This window comes from Tenrec ecaudatus, chromosome 4, assembly GCF_050624435.1.
Source record: "Tenrec ecaudatus isolate mTenEca1 chromosome 4, mTenEca1.hap1, whole genome shotgun sequence".
In the NCBI taxonomy this organism is placed as follows: Eukaryota; Metazoa; Chordata; class Mammalia; order Afrosoricida; family Tenrecidae; genus Tenrec; species Tenrec ecaudatus.
Window position 1 is genome coordinate 35,824,839 of NC_134533.1, and position 24,132 is coordinate 35,848,970.

General features: G+C 44.6%; 1 protein-coding gene across 1 annotated transcript in view; it reads right to left on the reverse strand.

Moving 5' to 3' along the window:
• The window catches only part of PDHX (pyruvate dehydrogenase complex component X), a 67,279-nt gene that overhangs the window by 37,270 nt on the left and 5,877 nt on the right, over positions 1-24,132 (reverse strand). Inside the window, exons 2-3 of the mRNA XM_075545909.1 lie at positions 15,897-15,977; positions 1,891-1,991 (exon numbers count right to left, since the gene is read on the reverse strand). Of these exons, the coding sequence (XP_075402024.1) occupies positions 1,891-1,991; positions 15,897-15,977 (182 nt within the window). The remainder of the gene's footprint in view (positions 1-1,890; positions 1,992-15,896; positions 15,978-24,132) is intronic.

Here is a 24,132-nt window from a genome sequence, read left to right on the forward strand (position 1 = left end):
TCTATGAATGGTTTTAGAAATAAAGAAGTAAACACACTGGTTGGTTTCATCTCAGCGATAAGATTACCTAACTCTAAAGCATTTTATCTACTTTTTCAAATGCAATCAAGCTCTCCTTTAAAAAACAGCATGCACGCTATGGAAAAAAGGTAAAATACAGAAAAGTAGGAAAGGTGAGGTGAGGATGTCAGTTACAAACCCTCAATATTTATATACCATTTTCTTTCAGTGTTTTTTCAGTATTTATGTTTTTCCTCAAAGTCCTGTGTGATGCAGTCACTGAGCATATGCAATTTTTAAAGTATTTGTTTCAAAATGTCGCAACTTTTACCAACAAATTGGAATGCACTGAAACAGATGTTCTTTTCCTAAAAATCATTTTTAATGTTTATATGACATTCCACATTTTCTTATTTAGGGTCATTCGTATTGCTCAGTGTTTTCATTGAAGGATGATACTAACTTCTGTTCCCAAAAAAACCATCACAGTATTCAAGCGGCAGCTTGCTAGTTTCAATTACAAAGCAAAGACTTTCAGACTTCTTAGGTAAAGCTGTGCACTCGAAATTGCTGCATATATTAAACTGTCACTGGAGAAATGGCTAAGCGCCTGACTGCTAACCAAAAAGCCAGCAGTCTGAGCCCCCCACGCCCACCCCCAGCGCAATGGGTGGAAAGGCACAGACGGCTCGATACTCTCAGAGATTATCGCATAGAAACCCCTCTGGAGCAGGACCCCTCAGCCAGACTTGAGAGCACACCACGAAAATATTACAGTTTCCACAGAAGGAAATTACATTGGTTTGCTAGCTCAACAAGCATATTATCTATGTAAAAAGGCTCAAGGAACAAACAAGAGTCTATCTAAAGAAAAAACGGTCAACTCAACTATTTTCAAATAAGTGAATTGTATACACCGTCTTTTATATAATATATAATTTAAACCATTAGAAAGAATGTCCAAAGGATGAGTAATTACGGAATCAGGCAACTGACTGTGGCTGGGGTACCTGCAGACGTCTTAAAGATAAGTTCTGCTTGGAGACAGCCTTGCTTTCTCTCATGGGATGGCAGTGAAACACTGCTTCTTTTTAAGTGCCCCAAGTGGATTTTAAAATTTCTGTCTCTAAGCATTAATTTAGGCCACCTTCATCTTCAGATTCCACCGCAAGTGGCTTTCTTTCTCTTATCCCATGGGCCAGAGAGCTTCCCATTTTCCACAAGGAAACTCGAAAGGCTGAGTATCATTGTCACAGTTGAGAGTTTAATACTGTCTGATACGGTCGCTTTTCAGACCTTATTACTAGTTCATTTCAGACGTTTGAATTAACAGTGCACTAAATATACCTACTGGGCACCGCTACCTCTAAGGTTGGTGGTCCAAACCCACCGGTCGCTCCTCAGGAGAAACACGAGGCCACCAGCCCAGAAGCTGGCATAAAGAGGGCAGCCTTGGAAACCCAACATGGGGGCACTAGCAGAGGGAGCCAACCAGATGGCAACGGGTTAGGTGGGTTGCACTCCTCTCTGACGGACAGATGAGCTTGTTCTTGGATATTCCACATCCAAACCAGAGCTGGGAATCTGCTGTCCAACAACTCTGCGCAGACAGGGACGAACACGAAGGTCCAGCAAGAATAACCCCGACTGTGGGGGTTATGTGTCAAGTCGGCTAGGCCACGATGCAATGACGCACTCTGGAAATTAGACAATGGTGTGCACATCCTCCCTTTTGTTATCTGATATAGTTCTTATTTTCCCACAATGCCCATTTTCATGTAACCCCAGGTAGCTGGAACCTTACCATGTCAAGAAGTGAGTGCAGTAGATAACACAGATCAAGAAATTTCACCAGAAGGCATATTGAAAACAACCCAAAGGAACACTTACCACTATTTTTGCCAGGATGCCATCGTCCCCTGCATCTAAGGTGACCACAGCTTTATCCGTCTCAATTTCACACAGTGCGTCTCCAGTACTCACGGCTTCCCCTGGAAGATGAGACAGGCTTTCCAGTTTTCATATATACGTATGGTAAAACCTACATAATAATAGCTAACAGTTTGGTATCTATGTCTAGAGTATGGAATTTATGTTTGAATATGTGGGTACACATGTGCTTGGTTGGATTTTTAGCTTTATAATGGACATCAACTTCACTTTTATGAGTTGAAAACAATTAAGCCAGAACAAATAAGAAAAACGCAAGCACATTTTAGAGACAAAAGCAATGAATGCTTGTCCCTCCCCAGAACCAATCAACGCCAGAGCCCCCGGGAGCATATCCTTTGATTACTGTCTCAAGTAGAGAAGAGTTCAAAAGTAATCGTGCACTGGCTTAAACGGCGGGTGAGTTCACAAACCTGTTGACACCACACACATGGTCTAACTACGTGAAGCACACAGACAGGAAACACGTTGAGTAGACCTGAAGCTACAGGCTTGGGGGCTTCTGGGTATCATCAGTGGTGTAGTACCTACATGGGGCTTCGCAGGAGTCGTGTGGGTCACTAAAAATGTTCTCTATCTCGTTATTGGGGTAGCATGAGTATAGAGGTAGGTGAAAATTCACTGAGCTGCATGCTCGATGCAAATTATAGCACACTAAAAAATAGAAAATGAATGCACCCTCAGCACACGAACTGATGAGAAACGGCAGGCAATCAACAATGAGAGTACATTAAAAGCCAGTAGAAGGGAAGAAAAAGATTGCCTCGATGGAATGACAGACTGCAGCAGCCACAGAGGCCAGACAATAATGAAATAATACCTTTAAAGGGACGAGGAAAGAATAACTGTCTAAAATTTTATACACAGCTGAACTGTCATACAAGAATGAGGGCAAAGTATTTTTAGACATAGAGACCACCTGCTGACGACCATTAAAAAAGCTATTATGTCATTCCATAAGCACAGCAGACACAAAGGGAGGGAACACAAGGGAAAGAAGGAGAAAACAATTATCCCAGAAACTGATAAAACGTTAATAACTGACTATAAAGAGGTAATTGTTGTGTTTATAAAATGTATAAAGCTAAAACTGTGAAAAACAATAGATAAGAGACTCTTTAAATTCCGACTCATAGTGACGTGAGAGGAGGGCAGAACTGCCAGGTGGGTTTCGGAGGCAGAGTCTCAGAGACACACAGAAGAGAACTGTTTCCCAAAGCGGCAATACTGGCCGTGGGGAAGTGGGTAATGGAATGACGGGGGAAGGGACACTGCGAAAGGAAGCATACTTTATCCTGGACCACGGGCTGCAGTACAAACACTTTTAATTGTTGGAGAAGAGCAATTTCTTTCTGAAACGGAGCCAGTAGGTTAAATCAGTTTGGGAACCTATGAGCTACAGCAACTGAAAGGTAAGAGGGAAAACAGAAAATGCACAAAGTGTCTAAATGAAGACAAGCACATGAAAAAGGAAAAAGAAATTACAAATAGATTAAAATGACCTATTAAGACCTGAGATGATCAAAATTCATTTTTTAAATGTTGCTTATAAGAGACATGTCTCAAATAAAACAAAGGAAAATTTCAAGATGAAAAAAAGAAAATGAAATATATGTAACCTAAAGCACATCCCACAAACACACAACAGAAGTACTCAGGATGGCAGCATCAATAGGAAGACATGAAGACAAATCTTAAAACGAAGTAAATACTCTGACGATCCACCGCACAGGTGAGCTTCACTCTATATCCAGATGTTCAAACAGATGGTTGGCCACAGGATATCCTCAGTTGAAATAGTTCAGACTGCAATAGAAGCTATTTTAATGAAGTAAACAAATGTAGAAATGTATCTAACAGGAGGTATTTATCGAACACCCCAAAGGTAACTGATTACACCCAAGAGATTTCCTATTTGGGGCAGTTAGATTTTATGTCAATCTGAACCTGTGTAGTGGTAGGGGTGAAGTTCAAATTGTCAATCAGGTGGTAGCCTAGTGGTGCCTCCTTGGGGGTGGGGCCTTTTTATGAGACAATAGAACCTCTCTTGTCGTGCCTTGTACCTTTCTCCTTCCTGGGACACTATGCCTGTCTCCAGAGGTGGCCTCATGTGGGCTGCTGACCCTGGGAGCCCAACCTCAGTGCTACGAGAGCACCCTGCTATGTTTCCACTGGCCTTGGTCCATGCACGGGCGTGTGATCTACCTGCATCCCATTTCACCTTTCTGCTTCATCGGCCTCTGGCGCCCTGAATCTGAAGAGGGCTCGGAAACCATGGACTTGAGTTGGACAGGGCTAGGGTGTCGTCCTAATATAAAATTATTTGATACACAGCTCTTTCTTATACATCTTTCAATGTCATTGTTTTGTTTCTCTAGACAACCTACCAACACACTATTCAACAAGTGTATTGAAAACTGCACTGGGGGGGGGGGCCCTACTAAAGTACTCCCTCAACACAAGAACACTTTGTTCTAACAATTCAGTAGCCTGAGATGCTCACCTTCCTGGCACGATTGCTGAAGACAATGGGTGCACAAGCAAATGTGGTGAAGAAAGCTGATGGTGCTCAGCTATCAAAAGATATAGCATCTGAGGTCTTAAAGGCCTGAAGACAAACAAGCGGCCATCTAGCTAAGAAACAACATAATCCACATGGAAGAAGTACACCAGCCTGTGCCGACTCAATCACTGAGGACAAAGCAGGTGCAATAGCAAATGTGAAGAAAGCTGATGGTGTCTGGCTATCAAAAGATATAGCACCTGGGGGTCTTAAAGGCTTGAAGATAAACACGCAGCCATCTAGCTGAAAAAATAACAAAGCCCACATGGAAGAAGTACACCAGGCTGTGAGATTACAAGGCATCAAAGGGATCAGGTATCAGGCATCAAAGACAAAAAAAAAAAACAAAAACCCAAAACACATAACATTGTGAATGAAATGGAGTGTGAGTGGGGGCCCAGGGCCCATATGTAGGAAACTGGACATCCCCTTGCAGAAGGGCCGTGGGGAGGAGACGATCCAGTCAGGGTGTAGGGTAACAATGATGAAACATACAATTTTCCTCTAGTTCTTGAATGCTTCCTCCCCCCACTATCATGATCCCAATTCTACCTTACAAATCCGGCTGGACTGGAGGATGTACACTGGTACAGATAGGAACTGGAAACATAGGGAATCCAGGACAGATGAACCCCTCAGGACCAGTAGTGAGAGTGGTGATACAGGGAGGGTAGCGGGAAAGTGAGGGAGAAAGGGGGAACAGATTACAAGGATCTACATATAACCTCCTCCCTGGGGGATGGACAACAGAAAAGTGGGTGAAGGGAGATGTTGGACAGGGAAAGATATGACAAAATAATAACTTGTACATTATCAAGGGTTCATGAGGGAATGGGGAGCAGGAAGGGAGGGGAAAAATGAGGAACTGATGCCAGAGGCTTAGGTGAAGAGCAAATGTTTTAAGAATGATGAGGGCAATGAATATACAAATGTGCTTTACACAATTGATGTAGTATGGGTTGTGATAATAGTTGTATGAGCTCCTAATAAAATGATATAAAAAATAATTTATAAATTATCAAGGGTTCATGGGGGAGGGGGAGCTGGGAGGGAGGGGGGAAAATGAGAAGGTGATACCAAGGGCTCAAGTAGAAAGCAAATGTTTTGAAAATGATGAGGGCAACAAATGTACAGAAGTGCTTGACACAATGGATGTATGGATGGATTTTGTTAAGAGTTGTACAAACTCCCAATAAAATGATTTGAAAGAGAAAAAGAAAACTGCACCGGGAAATTGAATACAATGTCAAAGAGATCAACCAAGACAGTCAAGGTAAGCTAGTTGACTGCAACAGGAATGTAATGATAATGTACAGTGAAACCTGTGAGAGAGGGAAAGCCATTTTCTGGTCCATGGGCGACAGGAACGTGGTGAAGACAAAAATATCCGAGGGACTGTGAGACCCGGAAAAACAAGGCAGCCTGTTGAGTGCCAGCTTCCCACAGGCTTCACCTTCTAAAGGTAAAGTCAGGGGACACCCAGGAGGGACATCTATTTCACTATTCGGAAAGTGACAAAAGGCTTCCAAGTGATTGGAAAAAGTGATTGTTCAATTGAGGCAGAAAGGTGAAGAGGAGGACACCCTGAAGTAAAGGGCACCGATCTAAGCAGAGCCAACAGGCCTGCAGTCCTGGGGGCAAGGGAGAACACGAACCTGTGAAAGAGGTGGCGAACAGCACCGGAGAGAAACAAGGAGCAGCCCTCTCAAGGTTGTACGGCATGTCATACAGAAAGCTCTAGCTCCAGTTCTATCACCTGGATCTGCTTTCTTTATGACGGCTGGTTTCAGGAGCTCTGGTGGCCTAATGGGTTATTCTATGGGGCTGCTAAGCACAAGGTTGGTGGTTCACACCCACCAGCTGATCCTCGGGGGACCGACAAAGCTGGCTGCTCCATCAAGAAGTACGGGGCAGTTGCAGCCTGTCCTAGGGGGTTGCTGAGTCAGCGTCAACACAGTGGCAGGCACTTTTTAGAACGTAGATTTCAAAAGAAAAGAAATAAATAACACCATTGTGTCTTTGTTATAATTAGGACAGTGCCAAATGAACTAAAACTAAATACTTAGGTGAGGGGGGGGATTCTGGCTATAGGTACATGGAGGAGTGATTATTTTTCACGTGTTTTTCCATACATAAATCAGAACCACACTTTAAAAGCCAAGAATAAATTCCCCTTCAGTCACATACTTTCTGCTGAGTGGCTTAGCCTGATGACTTCGTTCTTCGTCTTGAATTTCTATAGTACCTACAATCCCTTTGGGACCATCACCAAAGGCACTATAAAATTTTACATTGCTGCTCTTCACGGCTCTATCGGTTTTTCCTCTATTTACTGAACCTTGAGATTCTTTACAGCAAGACACACCCCACTGGTTTCATAGTCCATGCTCCATCCCCAGGACTCAAGTGAACCACTCACTCAGATTACTGCATTTTAGATGAAAATACTTTAGGAAAAACAAACTGTAATAATTTCCTAAATCCTCATTCTGAAAAATGAGCCATGAAGATTCCAAGTATCTTATCAGCCTTGATCAACAATTTAGCGCTATAATTTAGAACAATTTAGCACTCATATAATTTAGAAAAGTTGTAGGGCAGGTAGCTACAAAGAACCTCTCCCCGGTCAGAGGTGCGTTTGATTCCACGTGGTGCTACTTGGCTCTGGTTTTCCTTAACCCGTTCCAGTGCTGTCTCTCAGGAAGGGTCTAGAGCATCAAAGGCTGGAAGTGTTTTAACACTTGAAACAGCTTCAGATTAAAAACAAAAATTACACCTTAATCATGTAACTAACAACCACGACAAATCAAGTTTAGAATTCTAGCTTCCCCATTCCTTAGTCTATCATTTCAAACAGATCAACAAACATTAAGTCACTGTACTCAGCATTGAATGAATGCAACAAGGAATCGCTCGCCAGTGTTACGTTCACAGGCTAGGGGAGAGACTATGCAGGACAGTAGAGCATGGAAGTTGTGAAGTGACCGGGGGCTTCTTGGCTTCTGTGCTGAGGGCTGGCTGGTGGCACAAGGAGAGGGCAGCCTTGGCCTCATCCTGTTCCATCATCACGTGCTACTTTTCAGTGAGCAAGGTAGAGTGGGTCCCAGGGCCAGGGTGCAGGCCCCAGGTGGGACCACAGCAGCAGCCTGCCCAGGGGTCGCTCCCAAGCACTGAAGCCAACACTATCATCCCACTGGGCAGCCGCCCTGAGTGAGCACTGGAACATAAAGTGACTTCCTTTTCCCTTTCAACATCGAGGCACATTAACAACACTGGTACAGATAAGAACTCTTGACACAAGCAATCCAAGACAGATAAGCCCCCTCAGAAACAGTATTGGGAGTAGGGATACCATGAGGGTAGGGGAAAGTAGAGGTAGAAGGGGGAGATAGGAGAAATTGATTACAATGTTTGACGTATAACACCCCCTCCCCAGAGAGATGAACAACAGAAATGTGGGTAAAGGAAGGCCGCAAATGGTGTAAGCTATGAAAATAAAAATAATTTATAAATTATCAAGGGTTCATGAGGGTGGGAGGGTGGGGAAGCAAAAACCAGGAGCTGAGACCTAGGGCTCAAGTAGAAAGAAAATGTTTTGAAAATGACGATGGCAAAATGATGTACACAAATGTGATTGATACAATTGATGTATGGATTGTTCTAAGAGATGTAATATTTATTTAAAAAAACTAACAAACAGGGTCTTATTCCGACACAGTTGATTCTGACCTTTAGTTATTAACCTACTTCCACGTAACAATTTTGTTCTGATAAAAATTAAGAATGTTGTATTTGTTGATTGATACAAGGGGATTTCCACTCAGTGACCCAATGTGACTGGGTAGATAGAACTGTCCTAGGTTTTTTCCCCCTTCAGTTGTTATCTTTATAAACTTGAAATGAGAGATATAATAGCTAAGTCAGATGAATCTCATCTGAAAGCAAAGATACTACAGAAGCACATACCTTTACTTTATTGAGTCAGACAATGAATAAGGAAGACCAGAAAAATCAAGGGATCTGAATTACAGCGCTGGCAGAGGACACTGACTACACCATGGGCTGCCAGCAGAACAGCCAGACAAATGCTCCTCAGCAATGCGGACGAGGAGACTCCATCTCCCACACTTGCACACATTCTCAGTCCCCATGCTCAGAGCAGTAGACAGCGGGCGGTGAAATGGAGGGAAGCACTCCAGCGAGAGGGCCTAATAGACTGGCTGCTGAAATACTGGACTCAGACGTAACAATGACGATGAGGACGGCATAGGACTGGGGAATGTCTTGTTCTGTTGGCTCCCACTCCACGGCCCTGAAGGAGCCCTGGTGGCATAGCAGTTCGAAACCACCACCTGCTGTGGGGGACGGCGATGAGGCTGGCTAGTCCACTAAACATTAACATTCTCAAAACACCAGAGGTGCAGTTCTCCTGACCTACAGGGCAGCTTTGAACGCTAAACAACAAAAAGCAAAGGCATTTTGGATCATAAGTTGGGGGTGATCCTGGGAAGAACTGGGAATTCCAGAGCACTTTAACTGTGTCCATGCAGAATAAGGCGCAGAGCCAAAGAGGCAGTCCTTTGACGAGAACAAGGGGACACTGTGTGGCTTCAAGCCAGGAGCAGTGCATCAGGGGACTTAGTCCATCTGTATACCGAACAGCTAATTCCAGAAGAACGTGCAATCAAGACTAAAGGCAGGATCACGAACACCTTGTGATACACAAATGACACAACTCCGTTTGCTAAGAAGAGGACTTGAGGCACTTACGGATGAAGAGCAAAGGCTACAGAAAGGTGGTCAGTTTGGATAACACCACAGCATAAAAAACACAAAATCTTCACGGAAGGACTAATAGGCAGTATGATAATAAAGGTAGAAAATATTGAAGTTGCCAAGGATTTTGCTTGACTTGGACCCACATTCAATGCTCACAGAAACAGCGGTCAAGAAATCAAGACATAAGACATTGGGAAAATCTGCCCAATGTCACTTGGAGGATCAAGGTACACAGGATTCAGGCCATGGTATGGTCAATCACGTCATGTGCACGTGTAAGCTGATTGAAGAAGTGACGCCCTGAATTATACTGCTGGTGAATGGTATATATTAACTATAACATGGACTGCCAGCAAAACAAACTTGTCTCGAAAGACGGATGGCCACAGCAGCCACTATGAAGACGGCACAGGACTGGGGCGTGCCTTATTGTACTGCAGACGAGGCAGCTACGAGGCAGCCCATGTTGCCAGCACCTAGCACTACTGATCTTACGCAAGCGATAGCCCTGTCTTTCACCAACCAATCTGCTGGGTGGAATCAAACCACCCACCCATCTCTCTCTGATCTGCAGAGCACCGAACTGTTGTGCCATCAGAACTCCCTGAAATGTAATAATCCGAACAATAAAACCTTTCGCCATCGAATCAGTTCTCACCCACAGTGACCCCAAAAGGGGTTTCTATGCCAGTCTCAACTTTCTCACAAGGACTGGCTGATAGGCTTGAGCCACAGCCGCTGCCCTTGCGCCTATGACCCTGCACACACCACGAAGAGGAAGAGACACTGGTGAACAGTCTAAGCCTTGAGGGGACATGACTCCTTAGATGCTCAACGTCCTGCCTAAAGATTGAAGACCAGCAGAAGTTTGGGGCGAAGTTTGAGATCTCCCCTGTTATGTCTGACTGCTTACATTTTGCTGTATTGTCCAAATCAAGGGCTCAATAGCTACAAGTGGCCGGAAGCTACAGCAGACGGCTCAGACAGCATATTCCGCCATCCCAGAAAGTTCTATTGAATAGTACTGTAATTTATAAGTCCAGTCACAAAAATCTAAAATTCTGCATAAGACAAATATTAGCAGTTTATGTCAAGATGTATAATGATAGGCTACTGTTCCCTAAGAAAGGGTATGAACTACTTATACATGGTATGACATGGATGAGCTTGAAAACATGCCAAATGAACGCAGTCACTCACAAAAGATTACTATTCTGCATGGTTCCATTTATACAAAATGTCCTACAAAGATTTCTTTTTTACCCCAGACAGAAGCAGATGAAAGTTGTCAAAGACTCGGGATGGGGAGAATTCAGTGCAGTCAGGCACCAGGGGTCTTTTGTGGATAAAGGCAATGCTCTACAACTGGGCTGTGGTGATGGTTACATAATTCCATATAGTTACTAAAAAGCACTGAATTGTATAGCAAAAATGGATAAATTATAAGGTTATGCAAATTATAACTCAGTAATGCTGCTAAAAATAGTTCCATACTGCAGGAAAACAATGAAGCTGCTTATGAAATGCATTTTTAGTTTCCTTTTTCATCTTAGCATAATAAACGTGCATACATTCCCGAAGCCTCTTCCGTAGAAGGTGCAGGGCCACATTACCCACTAGTGGCATCTGGTGACAAAGGTAAAGCCCCTTTCAAAACATTTTATGTCAGAATTTTATACTGTAGCCTTACTACTGTTCGTTAGAAGCGGCCTAAGACTTGTGCAAAAACTATTTTCAGTGACAAAAGGCGCGCTCACACAGAATGACGTCACCCGAAGGCTAATGCCACCAGCAGCAACAAGCACCAGAGTGAGCGCTTGACCAAGCACACCCAGACACCGTGTGACTACTTGCTGTACCTAATGACCTCAGGCAGGTTTGCCCACGGTACTCGAAGTGCAAGAAAGACAGCGATTTCTCATGCCCTTAAGTCTTCTCTCACAAAATGCGCTACAAGACTCTCAAGATTTTAATGCAATTTGGATGGGAATTTACAGTCTGCTATTTTCTATTTTTTGTGGTTTTATTCAGCAGAGCTGATCTTTTCTTTAATGAAAAATAAACTATGTCAGCTTTAATCAAAGGAAAAATCTCAAAAGCACACTACTTTCCCTCACAGTAACAAACGGGTTAACATGTGGAATTACATCTCAACTCAGGCACTACAAGAGGCTCCAAAATTATGGGTGGCATCGAATCCTTTCCAACGTAATTTCTTTACAATGCTTGTTTTCACTCAATCTGCAGAATGAAATGAGGTATTCTAACACTCATCATAAAACTATTTTTCAAGGCACATTAAGTCAGCAGAGATGGAAATAATTTATAGACTAGCCTATCACATGGTTTATGACTTTAAAAACAAAAAAGAAAAACCGAGTTATCACCTTTGAGGGGCAGGATAGACCTCACATTTCATCTGGCTCAACTCACATCCAGATGTGGCACGGGACAGCTCTCCAATGGATGATAAACCCCGATTCCTTGATCACCTCGTGGAGAACACATGTAGGTCCACAGGACCGTGCTCTACGCTCTGCCTTGGGAAGTCGCGACCAGGGTCTTTACAGTTCGTGAGCAAGCCATGTTGGATGACATCCCCGGAGAGGGAAGAAAGTCAGGTGCGTGGAAACAGTGCACAAGACAAATGGATTCCACGGGCTCTAGTTCCCAAGACCATTTAGCAAAAGAACTCAATGGTGGCCTTTTACAAGTCTGAGAAGAAAGCCTGAGGTCATGCTCAATGGTTTGCAGACTATTAAGAGACAAACTTTGCGCCTCAGTTGGCAGCACGGGTGGATCTGAAGAGCAACTTGAAGGGAACACGTTCTGGGGATTTAAAATACATCCTGGCCTTTATGAAAATAGCACATGGCAAAGACAGTGAAGAAAGAATGCGGAGAGAATCCACCTCTGGCTTCGTGTCACACTGGCATCCTAGTGCGGGTGAAACACTTATTAGGAGCCAGTGAGCTGCAAGTTGGACAGAGAAACGTGCCTCAAAGGACCCTCTTATCGACTTTCTTATCAGGCCCCCAAATATGACGAAATCTAATCTCTTTGTGCTAATCTCTAAAAGGCTGTGCTGTGTCTGAATCATTATTTAATGATACCAACACCTGGTCATATGAAATGGAGAAAAAGCCAAAGCTCTATAAATCACCAGGGAAAAGCAGGCTAAAAATAGAGCCCAACGAATTACATTATTTATTAAGTGAAACGTTCCGAGAGTCTGACAATCACTCTCAAAGCTGACAGCAGCCATGCAGAAAGAGGCAACGGCTCAAAGTGCCTGCCGACGAAGCGCTGGGCTTTCATTCCCAGGACACCTGTGTTTCTCAGACGCCACAAGCGCCTGCCTTTGTGGGGGTGGATACGTACTACTTCTCTCTTGGGTTCTCATTTTCTCCGGCAGGTTTCTCCTCGCTCATATTTTCCACTGCAGTGGGGCCTCCAGGTCACAGCTTTGGGTCCAGTCATATCTACTTGCACTTTAATTCACCCTTGAGCTGCTGTTTCTTTTGCCTCCTAATTAAAAAACCCGTTATTTTTCATTCCTAGTCCTACTTGTTATTTTTGAAATCTACCTGGACTTAACGGACCCTGTCCATTCTCCTCTTTCAAGTTTTTCTCTCACGTGTTTAATCTTTACAGACATGCATTCACACATCCAGTAATCCCAACGAACAGACGTTCCTGGAAGTCTATCGCGTCTTCCTCCTTGCTATACTCGCTGACTCTGGTGCCCGGAGGACTGCTCCCGGGGCACATTCAATGTGAGCCTGTGAACTCTTGGGCAGTGAAGTTCATCTGGGAATCAGTGTGGTGTCAATCAGAGGCAGTGTCGTCCTAGACTAGTGGCTTCGGCTAGGCCAGCCTGGGACCACTCTCGCTCTCTACCTGTGGGGTCTCAACAACCCAAGTACTACACATTTGAACCCCATAGCTTCATGAGGGTAGATGGATAACAACAAATTTTGAGAAGGAGGCATTCTGTGTTTATATCATCCCAAGTCAAAGTTTGCCAGTTAACTAATGGCTTTGAATTCCATTCATATGCGGTCAACTCTCCATCTTCTATCTCCAAGTCAGACTTCCCTCTCATGACCCAACTGTTGCCCACCTTCCCTTAAACGTCTGAGAGATACCTCATGCAAACCTGAATCTAACTTCAGGTTCCCCTCTCCTTCATTCCCCAAGCCCCCTCCTCAAACCCCGCTCCCATCTCACCACCTCTCCAGAGGCACAGGCTCTCAACCCCAACTTCCCCTCCTGCGCTTTGGCTCTCCTCTCTGCTGCTGACACTTGGTGACTCCCCACTCTGTGGTAAGTTTAATTTACATCGAAAAGATTTCATAGTATCACATCTAGATGTGAAAGAAGTCTTACACCCCCCCCCTCAATATCTGCTTAGATGGCTGTAGTGATAAAAAGCGTTCAGAATTGGTTTTTCAAATGTGAAGAGGCACAGGGGCCTATTTAAATAGTCTCCGCAAGCACACAAGTTCCCCACTCCCTGGGTCGCACCTTTCATTCTCGATTTGCTGTTTCCCCCTCTCTTTCCCCTTTTACACTTGGTCCGATTGTTTCAGAACAAAAGCACCCCTGCCACTTTCTTAAGCAAATGATACTACGCCCACTTCTTTCTCTGCCTGTGCTTTGTCTTCAATGACCACTCCACACAGAGAGAAATTCTTCATTATTTTTACCTGGTGGCTGGCTACTCAGCCATGCTCCAACAGCCTAGATTTAGGCTACTTGGACCTCTTGCTGCACAAGCAGCACGGCCATTAGTGAACTCGTGAGCGTGCCTGTGCGTTTTCAGTGGAACACTGATGTCACTCTGGACAAGCAGACTGGCAGGAGAAACCAGCGCCTCTCTTAGGGAGAAAGCCGAGGCTTTCTGCTCCTGCGAAGAGTCGCACTTCAAGAACCCACAGGGGCAGTTCTACACTGTGCTGTACGGTCGCTATGAGTTGCAATTGCCTCGCCAGCAGTGAGTTTGCTTTTTGAGAGGTTCGCATTTCCGCCAGGGGAATAATCACCCAATAGCACGGCAAGCATGGACTTCCTCGTGCTGACTTATTTAACCTGTAATAAACAGCTGCATGCAATATGGTAAAAACCAAACAAAACAATGCAACGGTGCCCTACAAACTAGTAGGTAAGCACACGTGAGCCCATGCTTAGTGGGGAGCGCTGTCCTTGACTGGGACTTTACCTTTGAAAAGAGGCTTTGATTCTGTAGGAAAGTGGCACGTGAGGGGCTGGGACAGACAGATGGCAGCCATTTATCTCGAAGCAGAATCTGTGATGTGGTAAAGCTGCTCGCTGCTGGTTGGTGAGCGGCACAAATCAACCTGGGCTTATCTTGCTTGTGAGCGCTCCGAGACTGATTCCCTCTCCAGCAGTGTCCGAGGACGCCCGTGTCCTGCCGCAGCCTCATCCACGGAACAGCTGGCCAGATGTTAATTCCCGTGAATGAGCTTGGTGGGAAATGTTAGGTGACACAGAGCCGGCCCCGTGTGACCGAGGAGGGCTGCCCCATCAGCTCCCCAAGGCTGCTGTCATCAGGGAGCAGACGGCCAAGCCTTTCTTCGGGGGAGCAGCTAGGCGGCTTAGCCGAGGAGCGCTTAATTTTCGCACCACCAGGCTCCTTGGTGTTGTGTATAAGTAGCTCTCATTAGTAGAGAGGTTTGTATTTCCGCCATGTTTAATGGGCTGCTGACATTTTTTTTCTCCTTTGAACCATTTGTTCCTGTATCTTACCCATCATTTTTTCTATTAAGTTGATAACTCCTCTTCTATCTTCAGGGATCTTAACTCTTTCTGATATAAATCTTTTCCCATGAGTCACTGGGAAGTTTTTCACTAACTGTGTTTTGGCCAGGTTACAGCCAAATTACTCGAGTTGTCAGCTTCCCCTCCTACACCTGAGGTCTGAGTGAGAGCCGGGCGTTGACTCCACTAACAGGTGTACACAGACTGTCCAAAGGACGTGTCCCCCTCCTGGTGCTTGTGACGTTTCCTTTTTCACTTGAGCACTGTGTGCAGCACGGTCCATTTCTTCCTTTCTCACTAATGTAATTCCACGGACTTTTAAAGCTCCTACTACGCCCTACTGTCTGGTAGGACCAAAACCTCTTCCACAGCTTTCTGTACTGTTTCTTTCGGGTTGCTCTTACTGGTTCTGCCCCATGAAATTCTTAATCAACCTGCCTAGCTTCAGAAAAACAACGACACATAGAATCATGACAAACTTCTATATTATTTTAAGAGGGACTAAGAGACTGAATGTTAACATTAAACATTAAAAGGTACTTGGTGTTAACATTAAAAGGGACTAAGTACCAGGACGAAACAACCTGGACCCAGGTCTGAAAATACTTAGTAGCATTCTCCACTTGCAAAAAGGCACAGGCTGAATCCAGAAAGAATTTGCTGTCGTCGAAATTTTTTAAAAATTTAAATAAAGCTATAGTAAGTGTCAGAGAAGCCTATTCAAGTCATGTAATCATCCCAATCCACAACCTGATTGATAAAGGAGGAAAAGCAAATGGTCAAATAACAAAGCGTTTAGGACATTAGTAAAATGCTTGCTCACCTTCCTTTTTCAACCATTTCACAATGTTCCCTTCTTCCATGGTCGGGGACAATGATGGCATGAGTATCTTAATGGGGCCATCTGGAAGGTAAAGGAGAAAATTGTAACCACCAAAACGTAACGTACCTCAAGGCCATCCAAGAGTCCAAAGGAATTGCTATCAAGTCCTCTGCAGAAGACTGAGAAAAAGAGGGTCCCCAAACCCACAAGACTGCCAACTAGGCAAGTGAAGTGGCCAGTACTTAACTAAGGAAACACGAAATTCTCTAAGTTTTGTTCTTGTCAATACAATTCTTTCTTCGTAGAATCCTTTCCACAGCTCCCTAGCATTCCACAGACATTGTCAGGCCAGTTGATTACAAGATTAAAGGAGAAAAAGGAGTGGCAGGTTTCGTCATTCTTCGGTTCCACCTTTTATTGATACAATAAACCCTTACAGGTAAAATGATCAAGGGAAGGATGGAGGTTCGAATTGATGAGGAAAGCTTAGTCAGTTCTCTGGAAAGTAAGTCTCCCTTCAGAGTTTGTACCTCTTTGTCCAGCTGTCACACCCCAGTTCGTATTTGTCCCAGAGTCCACCTGCTATTGTAATCATGCACCTGAGACCTGCCGTTTCCAGTATCCCAGACAAAAGGACTACACATGCATTTATGAAATATTTTCTAAATCTCCAGCATTAAAAACCTCAAGAATTAAAAAGAATAAATAAAAAAGAACATAATCATTCCTCTTATAACCACCCTTCATGCATGAATTGAAATTGCTTTTCTCATTAAAAACTAGCAGATCACTCTTCTTACTCTGAAATGAAGGCAACAAAAAAGCAAGAAAGGCATTTTTCGATATTTTCATGTATTAGTACTATCTCTTGATTGATTATACTAGCTTATTATGGAGAGAAAAATAGGTAATATATTTTCTGATTAACCAATTTGTCCTCGGTCACACAAAACCACTGTAAAACATAAGCATTCATTTATTAAGAACAATACATATTCCATTCTACTGTGTCTTTTGATCAGCATAATCTCTCTTTTCCAAATGTACTTTTCCAAAGGGAAAGTAATTATACAATCATAATATCCAGCTCTGAGTGACAGGCTGCACGTAAGTTATTAATATTGATCTTTTATAGCTGCTGTCAACCCTAGTGAGATAGTGTGGGCCTTTCTAGACTCCCCTGAAATTGTATTTCACTTCATCAGAAATTAAAGAGCCTCCCACTTCATTCCACTTAATTCATTCTACGTTTCACCTGTCAAAATGAGAACAGTTTACATGTGTACAAATTATATTTTTACCAATTTTAACTGGGCACAACTATGGCAAAGAGAATAACTGCTCATGGTCATACAATTTCAATTAGTCCTCAAAGCATCACCTATATTTTAGTTATGATTTAGTTACCGTTTGAATGTGCCCAGAAGCATGATGGGTTATTATATGCTGTGCTGCTAACCTCAAGGTCAGCAGTTTGAATCCACTAGTTTCCCAGGGGTAAAAAGATGAGGCTTTCTGCCACATAAAGATTTACAGCTTTAGAGCCCCAACGGGGAAACTCCTACACAGTCCTGCGGGGTCCCAGTGGGCCGAATCGACTCAGTGGTGGTGGGAGGGTCTTTATTGACAAATACTGGGCTACTAACCCAGAAGGCTGAGACAGAGCTCACCAGCAAGTCTCTGGGGGAGAGATCTAACAATGGGATCCTGTGCAGATTCTCACTGCCAGAGTTGATGACAACTCATAGTGACCTTGTAGGCGAGGGTAGAACTGCCCCCGTGAGAGTCCAAGACTCTTTACTTTCTCGAAGTAGAAAGCTCCATCTTTCTCCTGAGGAGTGGCTGGTGGTTTTGAACGCCAACCTTTCAGATTGCAGTGCAGTGTGTCACCACTAGGCCAACAAGGCTCCTCCTGTAAGGACTGGAGCCCCAGGCATCCTATGAGGTAGGTCTACTCTGTCAGGTATGTATCAATCTATCTCTATGGGGTTGCTATGCATTGGAAACACCACCTGGCGGCACACACCACCACAGCCATTTTAAGTTTTGTCATTTTTATAAAACAAGTGGACTAATTTTGAAAGTATACTCACATAAAAATCATTCCACCACCAAGTATCATGGAGTCAACTTGGGCTCCTGGAACCCCCCCCCCACCCCCGCCCAAACTCGTCATTAGAACTATGTTCACTTTCTCTCTCAACAGAATAAATCAAGATGGTTTTGCTCAGCGCATTGCTGCCTTACCTGCTACATTGGGCATACATGCAACCTTTGGTTATTTTTTATAAGAGTTTCTCTAAGCAATTTCCACATAATCCCAAATTTGCTCTTCCAATTTTTCTACAGCTTAATTTTGTCTTCAACTTCAAATACGATGCACCAATCTAATTCCTTGTCCCTAGCTTATCTCTTTCTTCCAGTAGGAACAAAAGCACTGCTTACTTAAGTAAAATCAATTATATTAACGCATTAAATTGATGATCAATATAAGAGTACTGAAAGGTCTCCAGATTGAAGAAAAGAAACTGAATACCAGAAAACTCTTAAAATACAAATGCAGAACAAATTGCTTTGTGGTTCATATGAAGCCAATCGCAGCTCCATTACGCTGACGAAAGTAATTAAGGCATGTCAGCGGTTTACATATGGTACAGTCCATTCAGAGAACTACAATCCAAGCTCGCTAGGATCATGAAACGAAGACGGACCAAATGAAGAAGTAAATTACCCGGCACTTTCTGAGGGAGCCTCCGTCCCTAACATTAATCTACTTCTCCTCTAATAGGGAAAGATGCAGCTGATTAAATCACTTCTCCGAATGCCAGCACTCATTAAATAGCACTGAACCTTTAACGCTGCCGCATAAGTAAAACAAGTCTGCCACCTGCAGGCTGGATGAAATGGTGCAGGCTAAGCGCAGGTTATTTAGGAGCCAGCGTGGGCAGAGGGACAGTACCCGCTGCTTGGAATAAAGGGAGCTAAGGCAAACTTTTGGGAGGGGTGCTGCTCAGAGGAGGAAAATACACGCTTGCCATAGAAGTAGTCACTATTCAATCAGCTGCTGTGGTGTAAGAACAGACTGCGAGGGCCCAAGTCCATAGACCGCAGACGGCAAAGGGCACATTGTGATTCCTCCCTGAAAGGATGTAAGTTCAATGTGGAAAAGAGTCAAGTAAATCCAATTCAGATCTATTTAATTCGACTTCTCACTCCTACGGCCCTTCTCCCTAGGGCCCGAATACCCCCTGGAATGAGACCAGATCTCACAAGTTCAATGCAGCCCTCCAGGCTGCCCTTGGCTTCAGACACTAGCTGAAAACTTAGGGGTCCTTATAACACCCTCAGTCTTGACCTTCTAGATGCAAGTTCAGGAGGTTTCCACAGCTCCCTCAAGAGGCCAGCCAAACTCAGGGCCCCCCAGCCTATCTTACTGTGGACCTGCTGGCTCCCTGCTCCCTTGGGTTTGACAGGTCCAGGTTCCCTGAAGAGCACTTCCCTCCCCAGCACAAGCAAGTGCATGGGGTCCTGAGCTGAGCTGTATGCAGGCCTGGCTGATGGAACCCCAGCGCCAGTCCCCCTTCCCCTTCCAGCGAGACCTTTTCAGACACTACCCCAATTACTTCAAGTTGCATGAACCCTGAGGTGAACTGGAGACCTTAGAGATAAGGTACGGAAGAAATTCCATGTCAGGAGCCACGGACAAAGGCCAAATTCTGTGGGGAGTTAGCTGTAAACTCTACACATCCCCTTCTAAACGTTACTGTTGAGTCTATGGTCCCTCTTCTACCCCCACCACCAAGTTGATTCTGCTCCTGAGCTCGGTTTTGGGGAAAGCTGATTGACACCAGGGACTTCCCAGGGCTAAATAAAAGGAACTGAGTGCTGTGAAGACCCCCCCCCTCCCCCTCCAGCAGACTGGGCACAGGATGAAAGCAGCTCAGAGAGGCTCCTTGGAATGCACAGCTACTGACACACCACCAAGCAGCCACTGCCACCGAGATGGTTCTGGCTCTCGGGCAGCCCTACATAGGGTTCCAAGGCTATGAATCTTTATAGAAGCACATAGCTTCATCTCTCTCCCAAAGAGCAGCTGGTGTGTTTGAACCACCAACCTTGGGGTAAGCAATCCAATTGGTGCTAAGCTAACAGCACCATTAGGACTCCTAGTAACAAATAAACCCACGGTTACTGAGTCGATTCTGACCCATATTGACTCTATATAGGGCTTCTGAGGGGTTGTAAATCTTTATGGGCGTAGACAGCCTCCTCGTTCTCCCAAGGAGCAGCTACTGGGTTTGAACTGCTGACCCCACAGCACCACTAAGCTTCCTTCCATGATGTATCTCAACACTCACTGCCACGGGGTAGATGCCAACCCATAATGACCCTACAGGACAGGAGAGAACTTTTTACATAAGCAGAAAGCCTTGTCTTTCTCCTGAGAGTGGCTAGAGGTTTCCGACTGCACACTTTGTGAATCGCAGCCCAACGTGTAACCAGTACAGCATGAGGGCCGACAAAAAGAACCGGAGTGATGGTTGAATGTGAATGATGTTACAGAAATTGTCAGGGAAGAATTAACAATCCAAACACTGCAGCCGAGCACAGCTCAGCACAGTCACCGTTAAGCACAGAACAGAATTGCCTTTGTTTCCAAAGCTGTACGCGTTCCGAGCCGTGCGCCTCCGTTCTCTCCCCTAGGTGGTTTGCAGGTTGCCACCACTGCCCTCTCAGCTGGCAGCTAAGACATGTCATCACTGTGCTAGCAGGACTCCTGTGTGGCGACAGCTCCAAAGGAAACAGGACAAAATCTTAAAAGGAAATGATTAACTTTAGGAAAGGCAAAAAGCAAGAAAAGTCCTAATAAGTGACAGTACATAATGCACTGCACATACACTTCAGCTCTATACTTAGGAGCCTAACAGTGTGAAGAATGAATTCTGATTTAGCTAGGGACTGCAAAATAACCACATGGGGAGACAGACTGCCCAGCAGAAATCCACAGATAATATCTATGACGAGGCTCATTCAAGGTGACAGCGAACCAGCAAACACATAGTCTTTAGAAGCAGAGTGATGAGCAAATAACTGGAGAAATAACTAAGGCAAAGATGGTTCCTGATACAGAAGACAGAGGAGTGAGGTAGGGCAGGGAACTGCGGTTCCTAGTTCAGTTAGATTTTTAGTTCTGACTATTTAAATGAGATGCATATATTACTATGTTAATGAATTGTTCTATTTTCCAAAAAAACTTAACAAGCAGCAGCATGGCACAATGACTTAAAGAGTGGGTGCTGGAATTCAAACATGGCTCTGATACTTCCTAGACTCTCAACAGTTTTGTGCCGGCTTCTTCTTTTGTAACATGGTGAAAATGCTTGCTTAAGGTTCAAATACCGTATTGGAAGTTCTTAGGTGACCTGGCAAAGAGTACGTGGGCACAGGAGCTGGTTAAGAAGGTGGACCCTAGAAGTGCCAGACTTAAGGTTCCTTTTCAAGTTTTAAAACCTACTCACGTCTCATTCTCACTAAAAATGTGCACCAACTCTGGAACTGCATTTTAACTGCATTTCACAGTCAGCTTTTACTTGCATGTGTTATTGATTCTGCTCGGGAACTTCCCAATCTATTGGGTCACTTTCCTCTTTTACAAATTCTGACACCAGCCAGTCTTCCCCAGCACTTTCTACTGTTCGGCTGGATTTAGTTAATTCATCGCTGCCTCGACGCATGCCTGGCAGAACATACTCCCCAGGACAGGATTTACCAGAGTGACAGGTTGTCATTCAGGCTAGAGTACTCTGACTAGGGCTGCTTCTGCTCCAGCAAATGTCACAGCTATTTCAGTAGCCGAGTCAGGACTGATTGAAGTCCCTAAGCTCTTGTTCCCTGGGCTGGGTGGTCCACTGCAGAGTCCTAGCTCCACTGCTGCCGCTCCTGACGGTGAGCTCTGCCACGCTTGATGCTGTTTCTTGGGGTCCACCCCCATTTCTGTGTAGTGCTGCAACTGTCTCCAGGGTATAGGTTTCTCAGCTCAGGGACTCTGGGTTCAAATTACCCAGCTCTTCTTAAAGATACCAAGAGCACTACCACCTTTGGGATTAGCTGCCTATACACTTTGTGAGATGGTAAGACTGGCTGATTCTATACAAGGGTTCCAAGACCTCATCTGTATGACTCTGCCCCTCGCGGGCTGCAGACATTCTGTTTGTACAGACAAAATGGGTCATCTTCTTTCAGTGGGCCACAGTCTTATCTACATAGATACCCCCCCTCTCATTCTTGTCTTTCTGGTTCTTTGTTTGTTTTGTTCTTTGGGTACACAGACGCGATGTCTTCCTCCCGCCTCCTTTTGGGGCTCCCTGTGCCATTCACTGTTGGGCCCACAGAGGTGTTTAATATTGTGCAACTGAAAGGTTCGGTTCTTTCAGCTTGAGCAACGCAGAGTTCTGCCCTGGGGTTTTCTGACTGTAAGCCTCAGTACATTTTAGTAGAATATCCTGTCTTCTCAGGACGCCAGCTGATTTGCATTGGGCCAATGTGTGCAAGAGGCCTCTTAAGTGTCAAAAGGCAACGGTGTTATTTGAGTGAGTACTAGGGTGTGCCTGATCCAAGTCACGGTACTCCAGTCACCTCCTATGTATGCAAATGTGCACACTATGAAAGGAAAACAGCAGAAGGAACGCCTCTGAATTATGGTGTTGGCAAAGAAGAGACCACAGAAAGCAATCCCATCCATGTTGGTAGAAATGCAGCGAGATGCTCCTTAGAGGTGGTTTTCCAATGCAGTCCTTGGAAAAGCCCGTAACACTTGGCAGTCATGCAAAAGGAAGGCCCTCCAAAAGACTGGCACGGGGCTTCAACAGAGCAATGCACAGTGCATAAAGGGGTCACAACGCACGGTGTCACAGTACCTAATGAGAATGACAACAGTCTAAAGGTTCGGGGGGTCACAAGACCATTGCTGGAAGAGACAGTTTACAGCAGTTGATGGCAGCGCCCAGTGTGAAGCAGTGGTTATGTGCTCCACCAGACACTGTGGGAGTAAGACGTGCCAGTCTGCTTCTGTAAAGATGGACCATCTTTGAAACCCCATGTGCCAGTTACTCTACCTGATATGGTTGCTATGAGTTGGAATCAACTTGGTGGCAATGGGTTTGGCTTGGTTTTGAATAACCACAAAATTTGAATTAATTTGCATACCCACATATATGACTAATATTCACAAGTCTGTAATTCACCAAAAAGGTGCTTTTCTTTTTAAGTGGACATAACTATAAACCTTACCAAAAAAGCTAAATTGTCTGACAGAATAGCTACATTAAAAATACGGGCAGTCACCTTGGGAAGTGTGCCAGGATGTTGGAGGTGTAACTGAGGGTCACCTTCAGCCCAGAGTTAGTCTCAGAAACCCTCCGTAGGGATATTCAGTCAGAAGGGGCTCAGTGGCACTGGAGATACATGTGTCTGTTTATGCTGCAATAACAGCAACTGTGGAAGCCGTATTTAGAATCCTAGTTAATGTTTTCCTAAGTTATCTCTGCCATTTATAGATTCTTTTCACTGAAAATTAGAATAATCAAAACTCTTTCCAAAAAATTCTGCAAAATCTTTTCATTTCCTGAAATCACTTACAGCAGTCAATTAGAGCGCATGGGATTTCTTAGACTCTTTCAAAACCACACATGCTTGCACTTTGCCGTCTAGTATAGTGAGAACAACAACAATCGGGGGGGGGATGGGCGTGCTCTTTATCCTCGGGCACAGTTCCATGCCATCATATGGGGGGCACCGTGGAGTCACCTGGACAACAATGGGTTGGGTGTCTGCGATCTGCCCCCCTCCTACCCCTTCTATGAAACACTGCATCTGCCCCTCATTTAGCACCACCACATAAACAGTGATAATCTAGGTGTCCAACTTCGAACTTTCCATGACTCCAACAGCAAAGTTCAAAAAAAACACCTGCTTGGTGCTCATTAACTTAGCGTGAGAGTTGAACTGGCAATCTGACTTGAGAGAAAAGCCAGCATGGGTGGACAGTGTGGCATGTGTCCCAGGCTCGCAGCAGACCCCCGCTCCGCTCTAGCGCAGACAACACCATGTTGTGCTCGTGTTAGTGCGTGAAAACATTAGTCATTGTGGTTTCGTAACCATCGCTCCAAAGAAAGTTAGCAATAACAGCAGGTACACTAAGAGGAAAACTGCAAGAAACGTAAGAAATCACAGAATT